Here is an 18953-nt window from a genome sequence, read left to right on the forward strand (position 1 = left end):
GAGATATCCCATAGGAACACCCAGTGCTGTGGAAACACCTGGTGCCGTGGTCCCAAAGCCGTGAGACGGGGGCAAAGTAACAGCTCAGGCAGTCCACCCACCCTGAGCCTCATGTGTGGGGGACAGCCAAGCAGGGGCACCCCACAACCCCCCAGTCCAGTGCTCTGGGGGTGGCCATGCCTGGCCATAGTGTGTCCCCCTGATCCCAGGGGATCTGCATTACCGTGGAGCATCCCCGGGCTGATGACCCCATCCTTGTCCATCCCTGAGCAGCCCCTCGGTGGGATGCGGCTCAGTGGGGGAACCCTGACCATAGACTGCAGGGGATGGGCAGAGAACACAGAAGCTGAACCCCACATTTTTCTGCTGTAAGGTTAAGAGGTGACAAGTCCCTGTGGGGAAGGTCCCTGACAGCCACAGGAACTTAGTCCAGAACAAGAGCAGAGCAGATGCTGGTGGCTGGAGACCCTGCACGAGGCATCCCTGGGCTCAGAGGGTCTGTGGGGGCGCGGGGCCAAGCAGGGCAGCAGCGGAGGCAGCCTGGGGAGCGAAACTGTCCCCAGTGGCCGAGCAGGGCAGGCGGCCCCTTCCCCAGCTCCGCCGGGCACAGCGGCGGAGGACCCAGCACTTCCTCCGGCCCGGGGAGCTGACAGACAGTTTGGGGGGCTACAAATCAGAGCTGAAAAGTCGGGGCTGGACAGGCTGTCTGGGAACTCGTAACCTGAGCCCCAGGAAAGGAGGACTCAGGAAAGCGCTTTCAGCAATCATATTCATCATCTTCAGCTCGGGCTCATTAGGCTCGCGGAGCCCGGCCCCGCCACCGCCAACGCCTCCCGCACGCAGATAGAGCCGCCGGCTCAGACAAATAAATGCTTCCAGCTTCCCGGTGGATGCGGCAGGTCAGGGAGCATCTGATGCCAATTACCCGCGGTGTAGGGTTCCCCGGCCGTGCTCGCCAGCACCGCGGCTCCTGCGCTCCGGCCCTCCCGGCCGGGGCTGCCCCGGCCACGGGCTGCTCGGCCACCTACACGTCCCCTCCAGTTTGGGGTGGCCCCATGGATCACCCTCTGCCAGAAGCCATGGGGGCAGACACGGGGGAGAGTTTTGGTCTCCCTTTGCAGCAGGAAGAGTATCCCTGTGCCACCGAGCTTTGGGCTCCTCCATCCCGGGATAGGGGACTGGCTCAGGGACTGATCACCTGAGCATTTCAGGGCATGCTTGAAGGCCACCCCTCCACGTGGCTGTCCCCACCAGCACTGGGCACCAGCGTGTCACTGCTGTCACTTCCTCCCAGGCTGTCCCCAGCACACGTGCTCACAGCGTGGTGTGGCAGGGACTCTCCTCCCTGCTCCCCAGTGCGAGGCAGAGGGTGAGCAGATGCCCTGGCTGGTGCAGCAGGTTTGGAGCCATCCTGGCTGAGGGTCTGGCAGAGCCCCGGGCACTAGGCAGCCCTTCACCAAGCAATGGGAAGGGTGTTGGGGCTGTGCATCACCATATGACAGCACGTGGGTGCCCTGCACACTGCTGTGCCCACCGTGTGTGGGTCCGGATATCCCTGGGGCAGCACGTCCTCATCTCAGGGGCTGAGCAAAGGGCAGCTGTGGGAGTGACCATCAGGTTCAGGTCCAAAATTACACTGGGCCATGGAAACCCACAGACAGGGCTGGGAAGGGCTCCCAAGATCCAGGCCTCCATCCCGAGGGGTGATGGCAGCCAGCACAGCCATGTGGCCTCACTGATGCCCCCCTCGCCCTGCAACTCTTGGGGACAGCTGCACGTCCCCAGTCCTCGGGGCTCAGCCTGGCCTGGACATCCTTAATTGCCCAAAGGTTGCTGTCCCCAGGCCTGGGGCCACGTGTCGGAGTGACCCCGGGCAGGAACCTGACACGGACACAAGTCATTCGGGATCAACGCTGGGGGCCAGGAAATTGCAACGGACACGAACCTAAATACACTGCACGTCCCCCCAGGTAATCAGGGGCCGGGCCAGATTCCAGCTGACAGCTTAAATGCCTTAATTCCTTGGCCGCTGTGGTTCGAGGGGGTCCCGTGTGCCGTGGGCTTCTCCCAAACGGCCTCTGAGCTGGAGATTTGTCTGTAATTGGAGGCGTGTTGCATTCCCCTGAAAGTAGCCAGGTCCCGCTGGAGGGGGGCTGCGGGAAGGCAGCAATTTCCCTTATGGAATTATTTACCTGATTAGAGAGTTTATTTTATCAAAATTGCTTCAGAATGGGGCTGCTCAGTGTGTCCAGCATGGGGAGCTCCCCGATGGGGCTGGCGACCTGGAGACAGGTAATTTGTGTGGTTAATGGGACTAATCCACCAGGCAATTACACCAATAGATTTCACGGCTGCAAAGTGCTCTGTTCCCATTAATTAAAAATCTGTTAAGAAGATTAGCAAGTAAAGGCATCAAAAGAAACCCACGAGTTTCTTTCCCCACCAGCCCTCAAAGGCGAGTGTGGGAGTGCTGGATTGCTCACATTAGCACAAAAATTATTCTTTTAAAGGTAAGGGCTTCGAATCCAAAGTAACCGCTGACAGTTTCCCCTGACTTCCCTACCAAGAGGTCCTTTATCTTTAATTATAGTTTGTTTAAATTGGGCCTGATTGTTCATGTGGAGTGTTAGCTTAAATATATTTGGAACGCGTGGTTCCCCTGTGTGTGGCAGTGCAGTGAGAGGAGGGCAGCCCCCGGCTCAGCCCTGTGCCCTGGCAGATGCCCCCACTCTGGGCTGGTGCTCAGGACTGCTCAGGAGTAGATGGGAGTCTGGGGGAGTCCAAATTCAGCATCCCACGGTTGAGATGGTCACAGCAGAGCAGGAGCAGGGATGGCAGTGCCAACATTGGTATCACCACTGGCCGGGGCTCACCCACCAAACCCGGCTCTGCAGCGGGCGCTGGGCTGGGTGGGCACCTCCCTGGTGTGGTGAGGAGCCAAGGCCTCTCCAGCAGCTTCCCTGTGGCATAAGTCCCATGCCAGCACCACTTGCACCCCGCGGACACCCCGCTCCCATCCCCACGATGCTGCTGCCGGCCAGCCCGGCTCTGCTCGGCTCAGCGGCCGGGGCTGCCCCTGGGCTTTGTCCACAGCCAGACTCACAGCAAAACAAAAGCAAATTCCCCGGCAGCTGAAGGTGCCATTTTTACGGCTGGGCTGAACGAGGAAGTATTTTTTGATCTCTTAAAAATCCTGAATATTATCTGACAGTTTATCTTGTTTCTCGCATCCGTGTCTTTGCAGCAACGCCAGCTCATTTACATGTGTATTGCGCCTGCCTCCACGGGTGCTGAGGTCAATTGAAACTCAAGAAAAGAGGAGAAATTTATGCAAAACTGTTGATTGCATTTGTATGTAATGAAATCATCCAATATTCATCTGACTATAGACTCTAATCTGAAAGGAGAAGTGAAGGACATAAGAGTCACTGGAAAGCAATAATGAGCTTCTGTAGTGATTAAAAAAGCACTTGAGCTTTCTGAAAATCCAGCCAGAAATCGTGTCTAATCAACACGGAATATAGGAGGCAGAGATTACATTGATACATTTTGCAAAGCTCACTGTTGAAAATGTATGCGCGCTGTAAACTCTGACATGCCATCCAGGGTCTGTTGGATACAAATCCGGGCGGCACAATCAGCGCCCGGCTCGTCCCTGGCACAAAGCAATCTTGGTGTCTCTGCTCGATGACTCACAAGGAGCGCAATCACATCTATTTTGAAGAGCAATGTTGTTTTTTAACTATGTCGAGAGCTTCCAGCTTCCTTGGAGTTTTTCCTTCTCTTTGCCTGCGTTTTGAGTGTCCCCGCGGCCGCCCAGTCCAGGAGCTGGCGGGAGGCTGGTGCCTGCCCTGGTCCCTGTCCAGCAGCTCGGAGCAGACTGGAACATCCTGGTGGTGCCGAGTGTGGCTGTGGCAGCCTGGGGAGGGTGCAGTGTCTCCTGAGCAGGGATGTGCACAGGAATGTACCCCTTGTGCTGGGAGTGTGACCCCCCAGGGACCCCCACCCTTCCAGGCCATGGCAGCACCCGCCAGGTGGGAACACAACAGTGCCTCATGTCAACAGATGCTGTTGGGAGAGGGCTCCTGGTGAGGACAGAGAGGTGTGGACAGCCCAGGGCAGAGTGAGGGGCCTGGCCATGGCCTTCCCTCACCCCCTGTCCTGCACCACCCACGGCATTTGTGGCCGAGGCTAAACCATGTGGTGGCCGGTGTGGCATCACTGACACAGACCCACATTACACCAGCCCAGCTGCTTTCTGGCCCATGTCCCTACCCCTCCTGGGTTATTTGGCACAGCTGAAGCTCCTTCCCAACCGCCAACAGCATCAGCTGCAGCTCCTTATCAGCTCTGGGTGCAATCTAGGCTGGAACCAAGTGAGAGGTTCCTGCTGGTGCTGCTGGAGGAGTGTTTGGAGCAGGCAGACCTTGTGCTGCAGCTCCTGGTGTTTGGAGCAGCAGGTGATTTACACTGTGAAGGGAAAGTGGGACCTGTCCAGAGCTTCCCTGTGAGCGAGCTGGTGGTGAGTGCCCATCCTCTCTTCTCCTGGGTGGTGCTGCTGTGGTCCTGCGTGGTTGGAAGGTGCTGGGGCTGTGGCTGGTGCTTTTTTCTGCTTGTCCTGCAATGCAAGGTTCTGTGGGGAGCAAGGATGGGCTGGGGGGGCACAGCTCCCTGGGCTCAAGTGTTGCTTGCCCTGCTTTGGTGGTACCAGGGCTAAGAGCAGCATCTGTGGGTGCTGTGGCTGCTCCTTGCTGATGCAGAGCACAGGGCTGAGGTGGGGATGCAAATAAGTGGGCTCCCCAGCCATCCAGGCAGCTCCATCCCCAGCCCAGTGCTAAAGCAGTTTTACCACAGGTTTTATTTCCTGTGAGGTGCAGTGAGATGCTACAGGGTGAGGAAGAGCAGTAAATATTTGGGAAATTCCTCTGTACAGTGATCCCCTGAAGCTCCAGTGCCTGCCTCCATCAGCCCATCACCACCCTTCAAGGGCCTGGAGAATGGGAAGAGGCTGGAGAAACACCCGTGGGCAGGAGCAATTCTCCACCTGCCCTGGCTTTGTGGAGCTCCCAGCTCAGCAGCTGCTGCTCCCAGGCAGGTATCAGGAAAACCTTTCAGGGCCAGGCTGCTGCGGGGATGCTGAGGCTGCAACAATGGCAAAAGAAGCCCAGTTGATAAATGTCAAAAGAAATCCAGTAATCGGCTGAAAGCAATTTCCCGAGCCGAGGAACCGCCCTGGGCTCGCCATCTTCCTTTATTCATTTATCATGGTAAGGGCTTCGGCCAAAATACACAAAGCAGAGAAATTGTTGACATGTGGGGCCCTAGCAGAGCAAATCCTTCATCCTCCTCCCCCTCCCTGCGGCACACAAACTCACTTTTTGGGAGTTGTTTATTTAAGGAGTGCAGAGCACTCGGCGCTCTTTGAACCCGAATGCCTTGGGAGCAGGGCTGGGGGGCTGCCACCACCTTCCTGCTCCTGCCATCACCAAGGCCGTCTGCTGCCATCAGGAAATACCTGCTGGCAGCGAGGAGCTGAGCTGTGTGATGTGCTCAGGACCTTGTCCTGCTTCTACCTCCTCCAACCCCACAGATGTGGTGCTAGTGGCTCGCACAGGTCCTCTGTAACTGGTCAGAGGGGGCAGATACCGGTTTTGGGAAGTTCCTGTGTTGGCTTTTGGTCTTCTCGGTCCTGGCTAAAGCAGCTGTGCTGACAGTACTGGTTTCAATTCTCTGCCTTGGGTACCACAGAGCCCCTGCCCACCCTGCACAGCCAGTGCTGAGCTCCCTCACCCCTTCCCAGTGGAGCAAATGCTTCCTCTGGGACACGGGAACCCAAGAGAACACACCAACCAGGACCTGGCTGTTGCAAGGCTGCTCCTCCACATCTCATTTTGACTTTATTTCAAGAAAAAATAAGTGCTGAGGTTTGCAGCAGGTTCCCCCTGCATGTGTTCCTGGCTCCTGCTGGGCTGGTGGTGTAGGAGCACAAAATGGGGTGTGAGGTGAGCAGGGCAGTCCTTCCTCCTCAGCTGCCCTGGGAGCCCTTCCAGCAGCCTCCAGTCCTCCTTCCAGATGTTTTATTTCTCATTTCACCCAATTCTGTTCCCACCTGGATGAACAGCGAGCAGAGTTCCCCCCTCCCTCCAGCACTGCCCAGATGGGCAATGGGAGCTGCCAAGGCACAGAGCTGCTCATCCCTGAGGCTGCTGCCTCCAGGCAGGGATGAGTGCTGGGGCACGTGGCAGTCCATTCCTGCCCAAGGGGCAGTGTGTCCATTGGGATGGTGTTTATCCAAGCAGCTCCTTGGTCTTTGCTGCCAGCAGCTTGTCCATCTCAGCGACAGCCTCATCTGCCATTTGCTGGATCTGTGGCAAGACAATACAAGTCAGACCTGTGTGAGGGGATGCTAGAGTTTAGAGGGAAAGGAGTGACTTCAGGGCAGGGCAGAGACCTGCTGGTGCTGGCACCAGAGAAGAGAGGGCTGTTCCCTCCTGCAGCACTATCAGAACACACAGGTAACAGCAGGAGCCTTAGTACATGCCAGGAATACACACACCCAGTAACCATCTGTTTGTTTCTTGTAAAAAGAAATAAAATGGTGGTTGTCCAGGCCCTGCCCAGGGATCAGCTCTCCTGGTAACATGGGATGGACACAATAAGAATGTAAAAGGGATCAAAATTTGCAGGCCCTTGAGTAAGAGCAGGTAAAGGCTGGAGCACAATGGGGGGTATGCACTGGTTTCACAGGTTTAGGTTCTGCTTGCTCCCAAGGTCTAATGATGACCTTTCCTCATGAGGAAAAATTTGGGTACAAGAAAAAATTCCACTGGAGATGTTACCTCTACCAATGCAGAAAACCATCTGTCTGCTCTGGGAGAGCTGCTTCCCAACAGGATTTGGTTACAATGGCATGGCCATTTTTCCTGCTTGCACAAACACTCTGGATATCGATGTTTATTTTTGTGAGCACAGAGAGAACTGTCCCAGAGCATTTGCAATGTATCTAACTTTAGCTGTTAATAAACAAACAGCTAAGAAGTAATGGCCTGCCTTCAGAGGCATCAATTCAGCAGAACACTTAGGCTTGTGCCTGAGTTTATGCCCAAGTAATTGACTTTAGTGACATCTGCTCTTAGGGAATTAGGCATGTGCTTAAGTATTTTCCTGAATTGGAGCCAAAAACTCTGGACAGAGATAATCTTGCTAGCTTTTTCATTAATAACAACTGAAACAATCCTCATTAACACCCGCTGTGTGCAGTGGCACTGGGTGAGTGGTGGTACAGGCATGGACGTGGATTGTTTTGCTCCCCAAATTCAGCTGGTTTGTGCAACAATCCCTCATAGTGCAAAAGCTTTTGGGGAATGTTTTTTCCCCTGTGTCAGCTTACCATGGTTCATATCATAAATTTGGCTTTGAGATTGAAGTCCCCAATCTCACAAAGTAAAAGCAAACACAACAGCCATTGACCAACTCCAAAACCAGCCCATTCCCCCGCTGGGTTCTCAGTGATGGGGATTTGTCAGCAAGGGCTGGGACAAACACACCATTGAGCTCTGAGACACCAAGATATGGCAGAAGGGAAGAAAATTACCTGCTTTTCTAGCAGATAGATGGTATCTTCTGACACTTTGCTCTTGGACTTCTTTACCTGGCTGATGCTTTTGCTTCGCACCTTTCTCAGGGCCTCTTTGGACTTGTTGGTGGCCTGCTTGGCCAGCTTGGCCAGGTTCTCCCTGTGCTCCCTGGTGACCCTAAAAACACAGGGAGAGGAAAAACACCAAAAGAAAAACAGTGTCATGTGTGGTAAAGCCAGATTTATTTTCTGTGATGGACTATGGGTAAATGAGTGATCCTCTCTGAATGGTGAGGCCCTGGCCAGGGACACCCAAAAGCTGCTGGTGTTAGACAGACCTTGCTCTGTTTGGAGGCCCTGTGTGTCACAGGGCAGAGGGACTGAACAGCTCAGGGCACGTTTTTATTCTGCTTTGGTCCACCTGGAAAAAACAGCCACCTCTGCACAGCATCCCCAGGGCAGCAAGTCTTGAGCCTAGAATGAAAAATTTCCAACCTGGCCCTAAGCTGGGGAACTTGGACTGAATCTTACTTGGTTTATAGTTGTTGCTGCAGCGACTGAAAGTCATGCTGAAATGTTCAGACTTTCCTTATTTCCTGCTGCCAAAGCATCTGTGGGAAAGAGGAAAAATCCAGCTCCAGACTTGAAAGATGGAACTGAAAAGTGTCATCCTGAAAAGCATAATCCTGCAAAGCTGGGAGAAAACCTTAGTTCCTGAAACTCAGATTTGTCTTTCTGCAACTGAAAAGCCTGGACTGGGAAGCTACAGAGTTTATCTTTCACTCAACTTTATTCCAGCTCACCATGACCAGGATTTCCCACCAAGATGATGTGAACACCTGGTTGGACAAGAGGATGCTGCTGGACATGGTCAGCCACAGGTAACTTGGCCCACCTTCAGCTCCACCTTCCCCCTGACATGGGGCCAGTTATTGCTGTGGTGCCACAAGAAAAGCCTGAATTTTCCATTCCAAACTGAAAACTGCAGGTGGTGAGAGGGTCTGACCATCAAGAAGTCTCAGGAATGGCTGGGGTGTCCCCTCAGCTCTGGTAATGCCCCAGCACCTACAGCTGATCGCTGTCAACTGCTAGTGCTTAACAATAATATTTTAATAATTTTCACAGCTATTGGAGTTTCCAGGCTGCCTGGAGAGAGAAAAACCCCAGTGCTCTTGCTGAGACTTGCTAGCTCAAGGGAGATATTGCAAAATAAACATTTCACAGGAGTATTTAGAAATTGGCTGTAGCAGCCTGGGTCACCAAAACACTGGGGCTAAGACTTTTCCTGCAGAGAGCTCAGGAAATGTGGGGTGGGGGTGCCTGGGCTCTGCCCCACAGTGGGTGTGTGTTATGGGCAGGCTGTGGGGGCACAGTGGGACCCTTGGGCCAGCAGGTCCCTTCCCTGCAGGCAGGTCTCTTCCAGCAGATGTCTGCAGAGGCACTGGCCTCTTGCCAGCCATCTCTATTTCATGGTGCCAGAGGGAACAGGCTTCCCAGAATCAGTAAGAAATTACAGGAATTTGGGATGGCTAGGAAAGCTGACAGACCCAGAGAGCAGCATCCCAGCCCTGGCACCCAGGGCACCCTGATGCCTGTCCCCTCCCTGGGAGATGGCCAGGGAATGTCACACAGAATCAAAGAATATCCTGAGTTGGAAGGGACCCACAAGGACCATCAGTTCAACCCCTGACCCTGCCCAGGACAACCCAACAATCCCTCCTGCCCTTGAGAGCATTGTCTAAACACTCCTTGTGCTCTGGCAGCCCTGGTGCTGTGCCCACTGCCCTGGGGAGCCTGGTCAGTGCCCAACCACCCTCTGGGGGAAGAACCTTTCCCTGAGATCCGACCTAACTCATCACATGTGGCAGGAGGCTCCCGGTCAGCACAGGCTGAGGAGCGAGCAGGGATCCTTGTGATCCTCGTGGTTTCCCTGCATCCCAACATCCCATCAGTGCCTCCAGCGCTTCTCGTGTTCGACCTCCCCGGCCAGAGCTCCCGCAGCACATTTGGAACCACCAAAGCTGGCTCACAGGCAGAGGTCCCCGGGAGGTCAGATTCTCAGGCAGCTTTTGGGGGGAGTCAATCCTGGCTGCTCAGCTTGGAGGGGGGAGCTGGAAATCTCTCCCATCTCCTGCTGGGTGGCGGGGGAGCCGCTCAGCGCTGGGAGCCGAGCGCGGCTTTCACGAGCTGAGCTGAGCTGAGCTGAGGGTATCACTCGCCTGCCCGGGGCTGCCGAGCCTTGAAGGAAATGTTTTTGTTTATGCAGCGCTGCCAGATTTCCTCTGCTTCTTGGCACGGGGTCACAGCTTTCATGCCTCCTTGTCTGTCTTTATTAACACCAATTTCTTTTTATCACCGTGCAGTGCCGGGGAGTTTCTCAGTGGGTTTTATGTTCCAGCCAGACTGTGTGTAAATTCTCAGCAATGCTACCAACAATGCCAGAAGTGGACGCTTTTCCAAGCAGATGCTGTTTCTGGTTAAGGAATCCATCAACACGAGCCAGGCCCATGGTTTCTAAGGACAGTTGTTTAATCCTGCCCCTAGATGTGGGACTTTTAAGCTGCTCTTAGGTATGTTTTCTTTTCTGTCTATAAGCCAATCCCCACTAGTAATCCCTAACCCCACTAAAAGCTAAAAAAAAGTGTGAAGTGAACTTGGGGAAGGGGTGCCAGAGTGGGAAATGAGGACAAGGTCCCCATCTGTCACCTCTGATGCCCTTCCTGCAGCTCACAGAGCAGCGGGCTCAATTCCTGCTGTTCCCCCAGGGACCAGGACAAAGCCTGGTGAATGACATGTCAGGGGGGGTCACAACACACACCATCCCACGAGTAACATCTTTTTTTTCTGCCTCCCCCAGCTCCAGTGGTTCAAGCCCTGCAGCCCTCGGCAGAGCAGACCCACAGCGAGCTCGACAGGGCTCGTCTCAACGCAAGACGTTTATCTGGGTAAGAGCAATTTCTGTATCTCAAACATGAGGAATTTCCTGTGAAGGAGAGGGATCAGTTAAAGCAAAGCAGGCTTAACTAAACACTCTGCATTCATAATTGCAGATAAACACAGGGTGCAGCATTTATTGCTCAATAAAAAGCGAGTGACAGACTCCTGACGATGAGCGAGTGCAGCTCGGAGCAGCCTTGGTGTGTTTTCAAGTGAGATTTTTTGTGTCCTTTCTCCCCATAATAGGTATCTTTGCATATTTCTTAAAGGGTAAAGGGAAAAAAAAGCTCACAATGAGTCATTAAACTTTCAAATGAGTCATCTGGCTTTCAGTAAAACATGTGTAAAAATATTACTGATTTACAAACAATATCCAGTGTAACACAATGGGTCCAAAAAAGATGAATCTAAAAATGAGGCAATACCATAAAAGACACAAGGTCAGGTCAAATTCGGCCAAGAGATCAACCAATACAAACGTTCCCATGGCTGGTTCCTTTTTTTATTTTTATTTTTAAACCCCTGGAGGCTACTTTTTATACAAATAAATATTGCCTATGCAGCGTTAGCCACAGAAACAGGCGAATGCCTCGGGGAGCAGAGGGATCCTGGCAGGCAGCAGAAGTAAACACCAACCACACGAGTGTATTTTTTCTGCTGAAACGGCAGTGCAAAACCTAAACTAACAGAATAAATACTGAGAAGCAAACTCCACTTTTAAATGCTCAGCTGAAACACTCTGGAGCACAGCTGGACCTGCACAAGGCAAAATACGACACACGTGTGTCCAGCTGACAGGTCAGAGTGAGAAGTGGTTTTAATGACAGGTAAGGACATTTTGGGTTTGGTTTTATTTTTAGTGCGACTTCTTTTCATGGAAGAACCAATTTCTGCAGAAATAATATTAATATCTCTTAATTTTGGATGTGTTTGCTCAGTTTCCATATCAGACGTAATTTTGGCAATTTTATTGCATCTGTCTGTCATATATCCTCTCATAAACTGTTGGAAATAATGAAAAACCTAGAAAATTTTAAAAAGCAATTCAGGGATATAGTATTAAAGAGAGGCCTCTTGCAGAATTTGATTGTTTCTGGCCCCCTCTTTGCAACAGGGGGTTTTAAAAGGCTGGAACTGTCTGCTTGTCTTTTCAGTAAGTGGATGAAACTCCCAAAGACCCAGTCATGTAACTGGAGACCAAAAGGGACTAGAGGTGCCAGTGAGGGCAGACCCACAGGGCACAGCTCCCAAAAAACCTTAACTCCCAAGCAGCCAGGAAGTGACCAGGAGCTGCAACCCTGATACACCAGAGGAACACTGGAGTACACCAGGCAGAGCTTCCCTGGGAAGAGAAGACTTGTTTTCGCTCTGCAGCTCCACAGAAGATGGTGACAGACCATACACATTTGTTTAAAAACACAGTATTTTGTTAAAGCTCCGGATCTGCAGTTTTGGAGTTTCCTCCCCTGCAATTCGTATTCAAGGATGACCCAAGTGCCCATTAACAATCAAACCACTGTGCAGCAACCCGGGAGCCTCAGCAATTATGAAGATAATGGTGCCCTCCTCCTCCTCTGCCTCCTCTCCTGAGGAATGGGGGAAGGGCAGGGAGCACGGGGAAAGAAAATCAGCAAATAGAATGATAATGTCATTGCCTCTCACCGACTGCAACGGAAAGCTGCAATTAGACTTCTCTGATGAAAATGCTGGGTAAAATTCCATAGAATTTTTTTAAAGGAGATCTAAAGCATAAGAAATACCTGGTTCATCTTTACCAAGAAGTCACCTGCTTGTGCAAGGGGTTTGTGCACTCCCTGAGTGAGAGCTGTTTGTCTTTACCCCAGGGTGTGAGTTCATCTACATCCACACCTGCCCAGAGTATTTGGATGTTCCATAAGGTCTGAGCACCCACAGGAACCTGTGAGCTTTGCTTGTGCCACCCAACCCTGGTGCCCATGTGACAGGCGCTGTCTGTGCCAGCGAGTGGAGCTGCTGGGAGCCCTAATTTCACCTGAAAGGACCCCCATTCCCAGGCAGAGCCCAGCATGCTGCAGTCCAAAGCACACTAAGGGATCATCAGGATGGCTTCTCCTGATCACAAACTCAAGCATGGATGCAGTGGCACCTCCTGCCTTGTCCAAGGGCTGGGAGACACCTGTGATGGGTGAGGGAAGCAATGCTCATGCCTTGGCCAGGGGCAGCCTGCTTTTCCATCAGCCCCACACCAAAACTTCCATGCAGCCATCAGTTACACAATGTGTATTAGATGAGAAGAGGGAGCAGATTTTTCAGTCAAAGCTATAAATTTCCTGCCTCTCCCTTTCAGCACTTCCTTTTAGTGCTCTCTGCACCAAGGTGCTACTCATCCCTAATACTACTGGTTCACTAAATTCACTCCTGCCTTACTGCTGCTCTTTGCTGGTGTAATTCTGGGAATTTAGAGCAGGGCACTAAAGGATCAGCTCCTGAGTTAAAGCAATACAGGTTCAAAAGCCTCTGGCTCTCCTGCAAAGTGCTGCAGCCAGCAAGGACCAAGATTTCTCTGCATGGGGAGGATGAAGAACAAAACCAACCACCAGATGCCAAGATGTGATGACTTAGAGCTCAGGCACTTGGAAGAGGTTCCACCAGACACTTTCAGAGGCTCAGATTTTTTTCCAGACCTGAACTTACAGCTATTTGGAAAGCAGCTGCATCAGGATATTCAGCAGTCGTGCACGTTTACCCTCTGAAGGGCACTCACTGCAACCTACTGTGTTGTCTCGTGTGGTGATGAGCTCGGGCAGTGATACTCACTTAGGAACTGGCACCCGAATCATCGTCCCGTCCACCTCGGGGTTCAGGTTCATGCCACTCTCCCTTATAGCCTTCATAGCTGCAGCTGTGCTCTGTAAAGCAGATCAAAAGGTAAAAGGGAATTAGGAAATAATCATTCCCATATGCCAGAACTCTGTCAATAGTTGGCAATCCATCTCCATGGAACATGGAAACATTTACTTCTGTTACCAGTAAGATCAGGAAGTTACATTGGTGCAGAGAGCTTTGATCAAACCGAATGGGAAACTACGGCCGCTCGTATCGGGGTAGGGGGGCACCGGGGGGGAGAGGGGAAGGCAGGCAGGCAACAACAAAAGAAAACTGTTTTGTTTCTTTGAAACTATTCGAATGGTTTGAGGCAACGCAGAGTGAAACCGCAATAAATTCCCAAGGCAGAGCCTGACTGTGGCGAAGGAGATGAAAGATTCTGAGCATTTAAAAATTCCAGCTGAATGTTTCCCACTAGAAATCAGCCAGTGCCAACTCTGAAACGTTAACAAACTTAACCACTTCAGCACTACAACCTGACCACAGGACATCGGGGTGGCAGCAGATGGTTGAGACACAGCGCCCGTGCCCAGCTCCGTGTTTATTTTACAGCTCGTTACTGAGGATTAACTTCTCAAAACTCCCCTGCCACTGGCTGATGCTCTGCTCTGCTTAAAAGGTGGGGTGGCAGGTTTTCCTGGTGACTGCAAGGTGATTAAAAGGCTTCACCTCCATCCCAGGGCACGGGTTGTGCCTCTAGAGAGTGCCAGGCAGAGTTAAAGCAGAGTTTGGCCCAGAGCTCCTGTGAGGCTCTGCCAGGTCGTTTTCTTCTTGACATTGCCAAGCCCAAGGAGTTTGTGTTCCTGTGGCACTTGTGTGGTGTTTCTTACCAGGCACGATGCTATTTCTGATCCTCTTTGCCATCATTAACTTCAGCTCCAGGCTGCTGCAGTGTTTATGTCATTCAAACCGTATTTGTGAAGCTCAGCTTTTGTCATCTGAGGCACAAACTAAAGCTCTGCAGATTTGTTCAGGTCCCTGACACGTGACATCACTGAACCTAATGAATGCTCTGCTGGTGTTCTGTAAGAGACAACTGCTGTCCTCTGAAACTACAAGGGCAGAGAAAACGCAACCAAAATGATCTCAGCACGTTAGGAATAAAAAGGGACGGTGGAAAGAAACACTCAGTAAAAACTGTGTTGTTTAACACAGATATTGGAGGAGATGGAAGGAGGGGAAATATCGTAATATTGCTCTTGCAGCCTATGAAAAAAAAAATACCTAAAAACCCAGCATCTTGTTCAGTTTTATAAATCTTGGGCAAACAGACTTTGGCCCTGCAAGCCCTTTTCTATGATTGTTTTATTTCTCACTCTTCAGGCACTTTTATTTTCTTCTCAATGTCATGAAGTACTGACGACATGCTGTAAATGATGACATCAAGTAATTGTGTCTGTAATGGTTTTAAAGAGTTCAGTCTATCACAGAACAGTTATGGTATAAAGCAACTGTACTGAGAGAAATAGTTCTAGACCAAGTGACAAGTGGTCCTTTGGCTCAGAAAGCAAATGCAGGCAATGCTATACAGAGGATATTTAATTTCTCACATGCCCATTTCTCAGCCTGAGGTCCTGTTTGACACGGGGTAAGTCATGGAGTGCCTTCCCTGGCCCTCTCAGCGCCGGCTCTGCGGGACCTCGGCGCACTCGCTGATGAGGGGCCTCTGTTCTCCAGAGCCTTTGTACACTTTAAGAAACACTTAGGCATCAAGTGCCTTACACTAACCTCCTCTGAGACTTTGCTGACTTAATTAATAGGGGAAAGCCTTTGCAAAATAAATAGAGATAAGCCCTGGCAAACCTCCAGACGTGGGGTGAGATGAATCGCTGACCCTGCGCTGGCTCCTGGTCCCATTGCCTGGCTCTGCCTGTGGGAGCTGCAGGGCACCCCAAGGGCTTGATCCCCAGGTGGGATTTGCACTGCTGCCTCATTTAGGGGCAAGTCTAAGGCTCCTGCAGAAAATTAAGGGAACTTGTTTCTCACAGAAGATAACTTAAAGCACCTCATTTGTGTCCTGACCAGCAGACGCTGCCTAAGGAGGAGCTCACCAACCTCAGCAGTGCCCAGCTCGAGCTCTGTGACACTGAGCACAGCTCAGTCCCACCAGGGAGGCTCCTCAGAAGCTCACAAGCTCCATCAGCAGCTTCTCCCACGAGCTGTCAGAGGTGTCCCCAGCCCTGGTGGTAAGTAAGCAAGTTCCAGATGATGGTGATGGTGTGTCCAGCACAAATTCCAGCTACACGGCTGGTTCTGTGCCTGGCCACGTCTTCACAAGGAACTGAATTAACACAAAAGGGCAGGCTCAGTGTCAGAGACATGTCTGTCACTCAGGTGAGTGTGTGTGTGGGCTCAGGACTGCTGGGTGCCATAAATACATGGCAAAGGGGGAGGGCTGGCAGGGCACAGGGAATCTTGCCTGTGACTTAGTGTTGCTCTGCAGATCCACCTGACAGGAAAGCAGCCCCCAGAGCAAACCCCTTGCAGTGTGGCACTCACTGGATACAGCCCTGAGAGCAATCCCAGCATGGAACTCTCCTGTGACCCCTCACAGCTGCAGGTGAGCTGCTCTGTGAGCCAGGCAGGGCTGGGGAATCACTGTCAGCAGCAAAATACCCCTTCTGTTCTGTGTCAGCACAAAGTGACACAGCCCAGCCAGAGCTCCCAGCCCTGCCACGTTTGACTGATTTTGTCTAAGTGTTCCTTTGCTCAGCATCAACCTGTTTGTTCCCCTGGTAATTATCCCCACTGCCTTCAGTCACGTGTCCTTCCTTACCTCTGGAAAACTGGTCATGTTCACTATCATGAGCTGTGGTGATTTCTGTGAGATCTGCCCCAGCTGGTTCAGTGGAAACTTCCCATCTTTGGTCACCACAGTTATGTGATCCAGGGCCCCTCAAAAGAACCAAACACAGGCACTTTCAGTATGATACAGCAGTTTGCAGCAGTGCTGAAGAAAAATGCGTCTGCAGTGTCCCACTTCCCTCCTGCTTTGCAAAATATAGATGTTACAAAGGAAAAAAAACGTGTTTATTCAGACTTCAGGTGCTGTTTGTGTTCAGGCATCCCCTGTGTATTCACAAGCTAAATATTTCAAAGCTGCTCTAAAGCACAAAAACATGAAAACAAAACTCGTGTTTGTTTTTGCTACTAGAATAGGAAAACTAAGCAGGATTGTTAAGAATGAAAAGGAAATAATTATTTTTTAAACCTTAGTATTTAAAGAAAATAAAAACGTGGCTGTAAAAATCAAGAAAAATATTGTCTTTAACTTAGCAGTGCTCTCTTAAACCCCTCTTTTTTTTCCCCCAGGTCCCCAGAGGGGTGTTGTACACTGCCTAATTTAAGGTATTCAGTTTCTCCCTGAGCTACTCTTAATCTGCTCTCTAGTTTCTGCTGCAAAATGTTAACAGGCCAAAAGGCACATGGGACAGGAGGTACTTTATCAGTGGAATTAAAAAAAATACCTATGGTTAAAATAAATAGTTAAGAGACCAAGCTACGCTTTCCAACTCCATTAAAGACAGAAGTGCCCCTGCCAGAGCTGGGGTGGTGAATGATTCAAATTTGGTCATTGTTTAATGTTAAATTTTATCCCTGAAACTTGATACACTCACAAATGCGTGGGTTCAGAGCGATAGAGTAACTGTGGCTTAGTCAAATATATTCACATTTCTTCCTAAAGCACAAAATCCACTAAGTGAACGAGGCTTGTACAGGTCACTGCCCACAAAGACGCACAGCAAAAAAAAGTTTGTATATGCCAGACACCAGCCTGATGGCAATTTCCAAAAGGCTAATTTGATGGCAATTGGATTTTTCCTGCCCTACTGCACCATTAGCTGACAACCTGCTTCTCCATCACATCTGCAAACAGTTCAGTTAGAGACTTTTGACATCTCCCACTTACAAAAGCTATTTCCAGGAAGCTATTAGCCAAAATGGATTCTTCCTGGTCAAGCTCAGGGTGAAGAAAGCCTTTAGCTGGGATGTCAAGGCTGCAGCAACTGGGTGCCCCGTGAATAACTCCAGAAAAAGAAAATCAACTTTGAAAAAATCAGAGTTCTCCATTACTGGGATTTGTAACCTTATTTACGGGCCACAGAGCATCACACAAAGAAGTTACCAACCTGGTGAGGTTCTAACACTGATGTTCCTGCTGAAATCTTCTTTCAGAGCTTCTATGACTGCCTGCATGTCCTCATTGGTCTCCTCCAAATTGATAATATCCTCAACTAGGGCAGCACTGATATTCACTTTGGCTTGGCTCTGCCCTTTACCTTTAGCTGCAGATTGCACAAAAAGAAAAAAAATTAATTTCTATTTGTGACAGCAACAGTTAGTTGCTGCATTAGAAAGTAGACTCAATTCAGAACTGAGCCTAAGATAATCCAAAGTAACTGTACTTTTTAATGATTAAAAAGCCCAGTACTTGAGCACATGTGCCAAAATATATACATATATATTATATATAGAGAGAGGGGTTGCAAAACCAGGAAAAAGCTGCTGTTTTTACCCTTTTTGGTAGCCAGCTGTCTGCTCAGCAGCACCTGATGGCCACACTGCCTGCAGCCCTCCAGGAGCAGGGCAGGGCAGCCCACAGGAGCCCCTGGCAGCCCCCTGGTCAGCAGGAAGGAAGAACGGTGCAGCAGAGACGGGAGAGGACGGAGCCACCTCAGTGCCAGAGCCATCATCCCAGCTCCTCTCTGACCCACCTGGAAGAGAGAAAGGCAGGGGGACTACTGGGCCTGCTAAAAACAACCTGATTTAGGGCTTAGCGGTACTCATGGGCACAAGGTGACAGCTCAGCGACGTGGGCACTGGGTCCGGGCATCTGCAGTGGAAAGGGCTCGGTGGCTGCCAGGTATGGTGTGGGCTCTGCACATCTGTGCAGACAGGCACGGGCCTCTGGCACAAACCCCGCGGCTGCCGAGGTGGAGCAGCTCGTACAGTACCGGGTGTGGGCTGAAACTTCTGCCACACGAGGTCTGACACCCCGCGGCTCCCCCGCACTCACGGGGTTTATTTATTCCGGCTGCCCGGGGCTGCGGGGCGTTCCTGCAGCCGCGCCAACACCGATGGGGCTCGGTGCCCGCGGGGGCGGTGGCGGCCACCGGAGGGACCGGCCCTCGGTGCGCTCCGGCTCCCTGGACCCTGCTCCCCCCGATCCCGGCGCGGGGGTCCCGGGAATGCCGACCCCGCTCCCGCTCCCTGCACGTGCGCGCAGGACACGCCCCCTCGGGACCCCGCCCCTCCACATGACCCCGCCCCTGGGGACGCGCCCCGCCCCGCGCCTGGCCCCGCCCACGTCTGTCCCGCTCCTTGGGACGCGCCGGCCCGACCCGGCCCGGCCCGGCCGCCCCCGGGGCCCTGCGGAAGGCTGGGCTGGGAACCGAGGATCGATGGGGGAGCGGGGATCAACCGGGGGCCGATGGGCAACCGGGGGCGGCGGAGGGGAGAAGGAGGGCGGGCGCCGCCGCCTCGCTCACCGTCGCGCGGCCCTGCGCGTCCCGGCCGACGTCATCGGCGTGCGCGCGTGACGTCATAGAGCGGCGCCAAGGGCGGGGTGAGGCCT

The 18953-nt window shown here is 51.9% G+C and overlaps 1 protein-coding gene across 1 annotated transcript; it reads right to left on the reverse strand.

Annotated features, from left to right (window-relative positions):
- Positions 1–5857: 5857 nt before the first annotated feature.
- MRRF (mitochondrial ribosome recycling factor) lies at positions 5858–18945 on the reverse strand. Its single transcript, XM_064676602.1, has 7 exons — positions 18868–18945; positions 17895–18093; positions 17509–17664; positions 16155–16273; positions 13310–13401; positions 7595–7754; positions 5858–6365 (listed from the first exon to the last, which is right to left on the reverse strand). The coding sequence occupies exons 1-7, from the start codon at positions 18922–18924 to the stop codon at positions 6288–6290; spliced, it is 861 nt and encodes a 286-aa protein (XP_064532672.1). The 5' UTR covers positions 18925–18945; the 3' UTR covers positions 5858–6287.
- Positions 18946–18953: the final 8 nt, after the last annotated feature.

The sequence above is a fragment of the Pseudopipra pipra genome, chromosome 20, assembly GCF_036250125.1.
Source record: "Pseudopipra pipra isolate bDixPip1 chromosome 20, bDixPip1.hap1, whole genome shotgun sequence".
Classification (NCBI taxonomy): domain Eukaryota; kingdom Metazoa; phylum Chordata; class Aves; order Passeriformes; family Pipridae; genus Pseudopipra; species Pseudopipra pipra.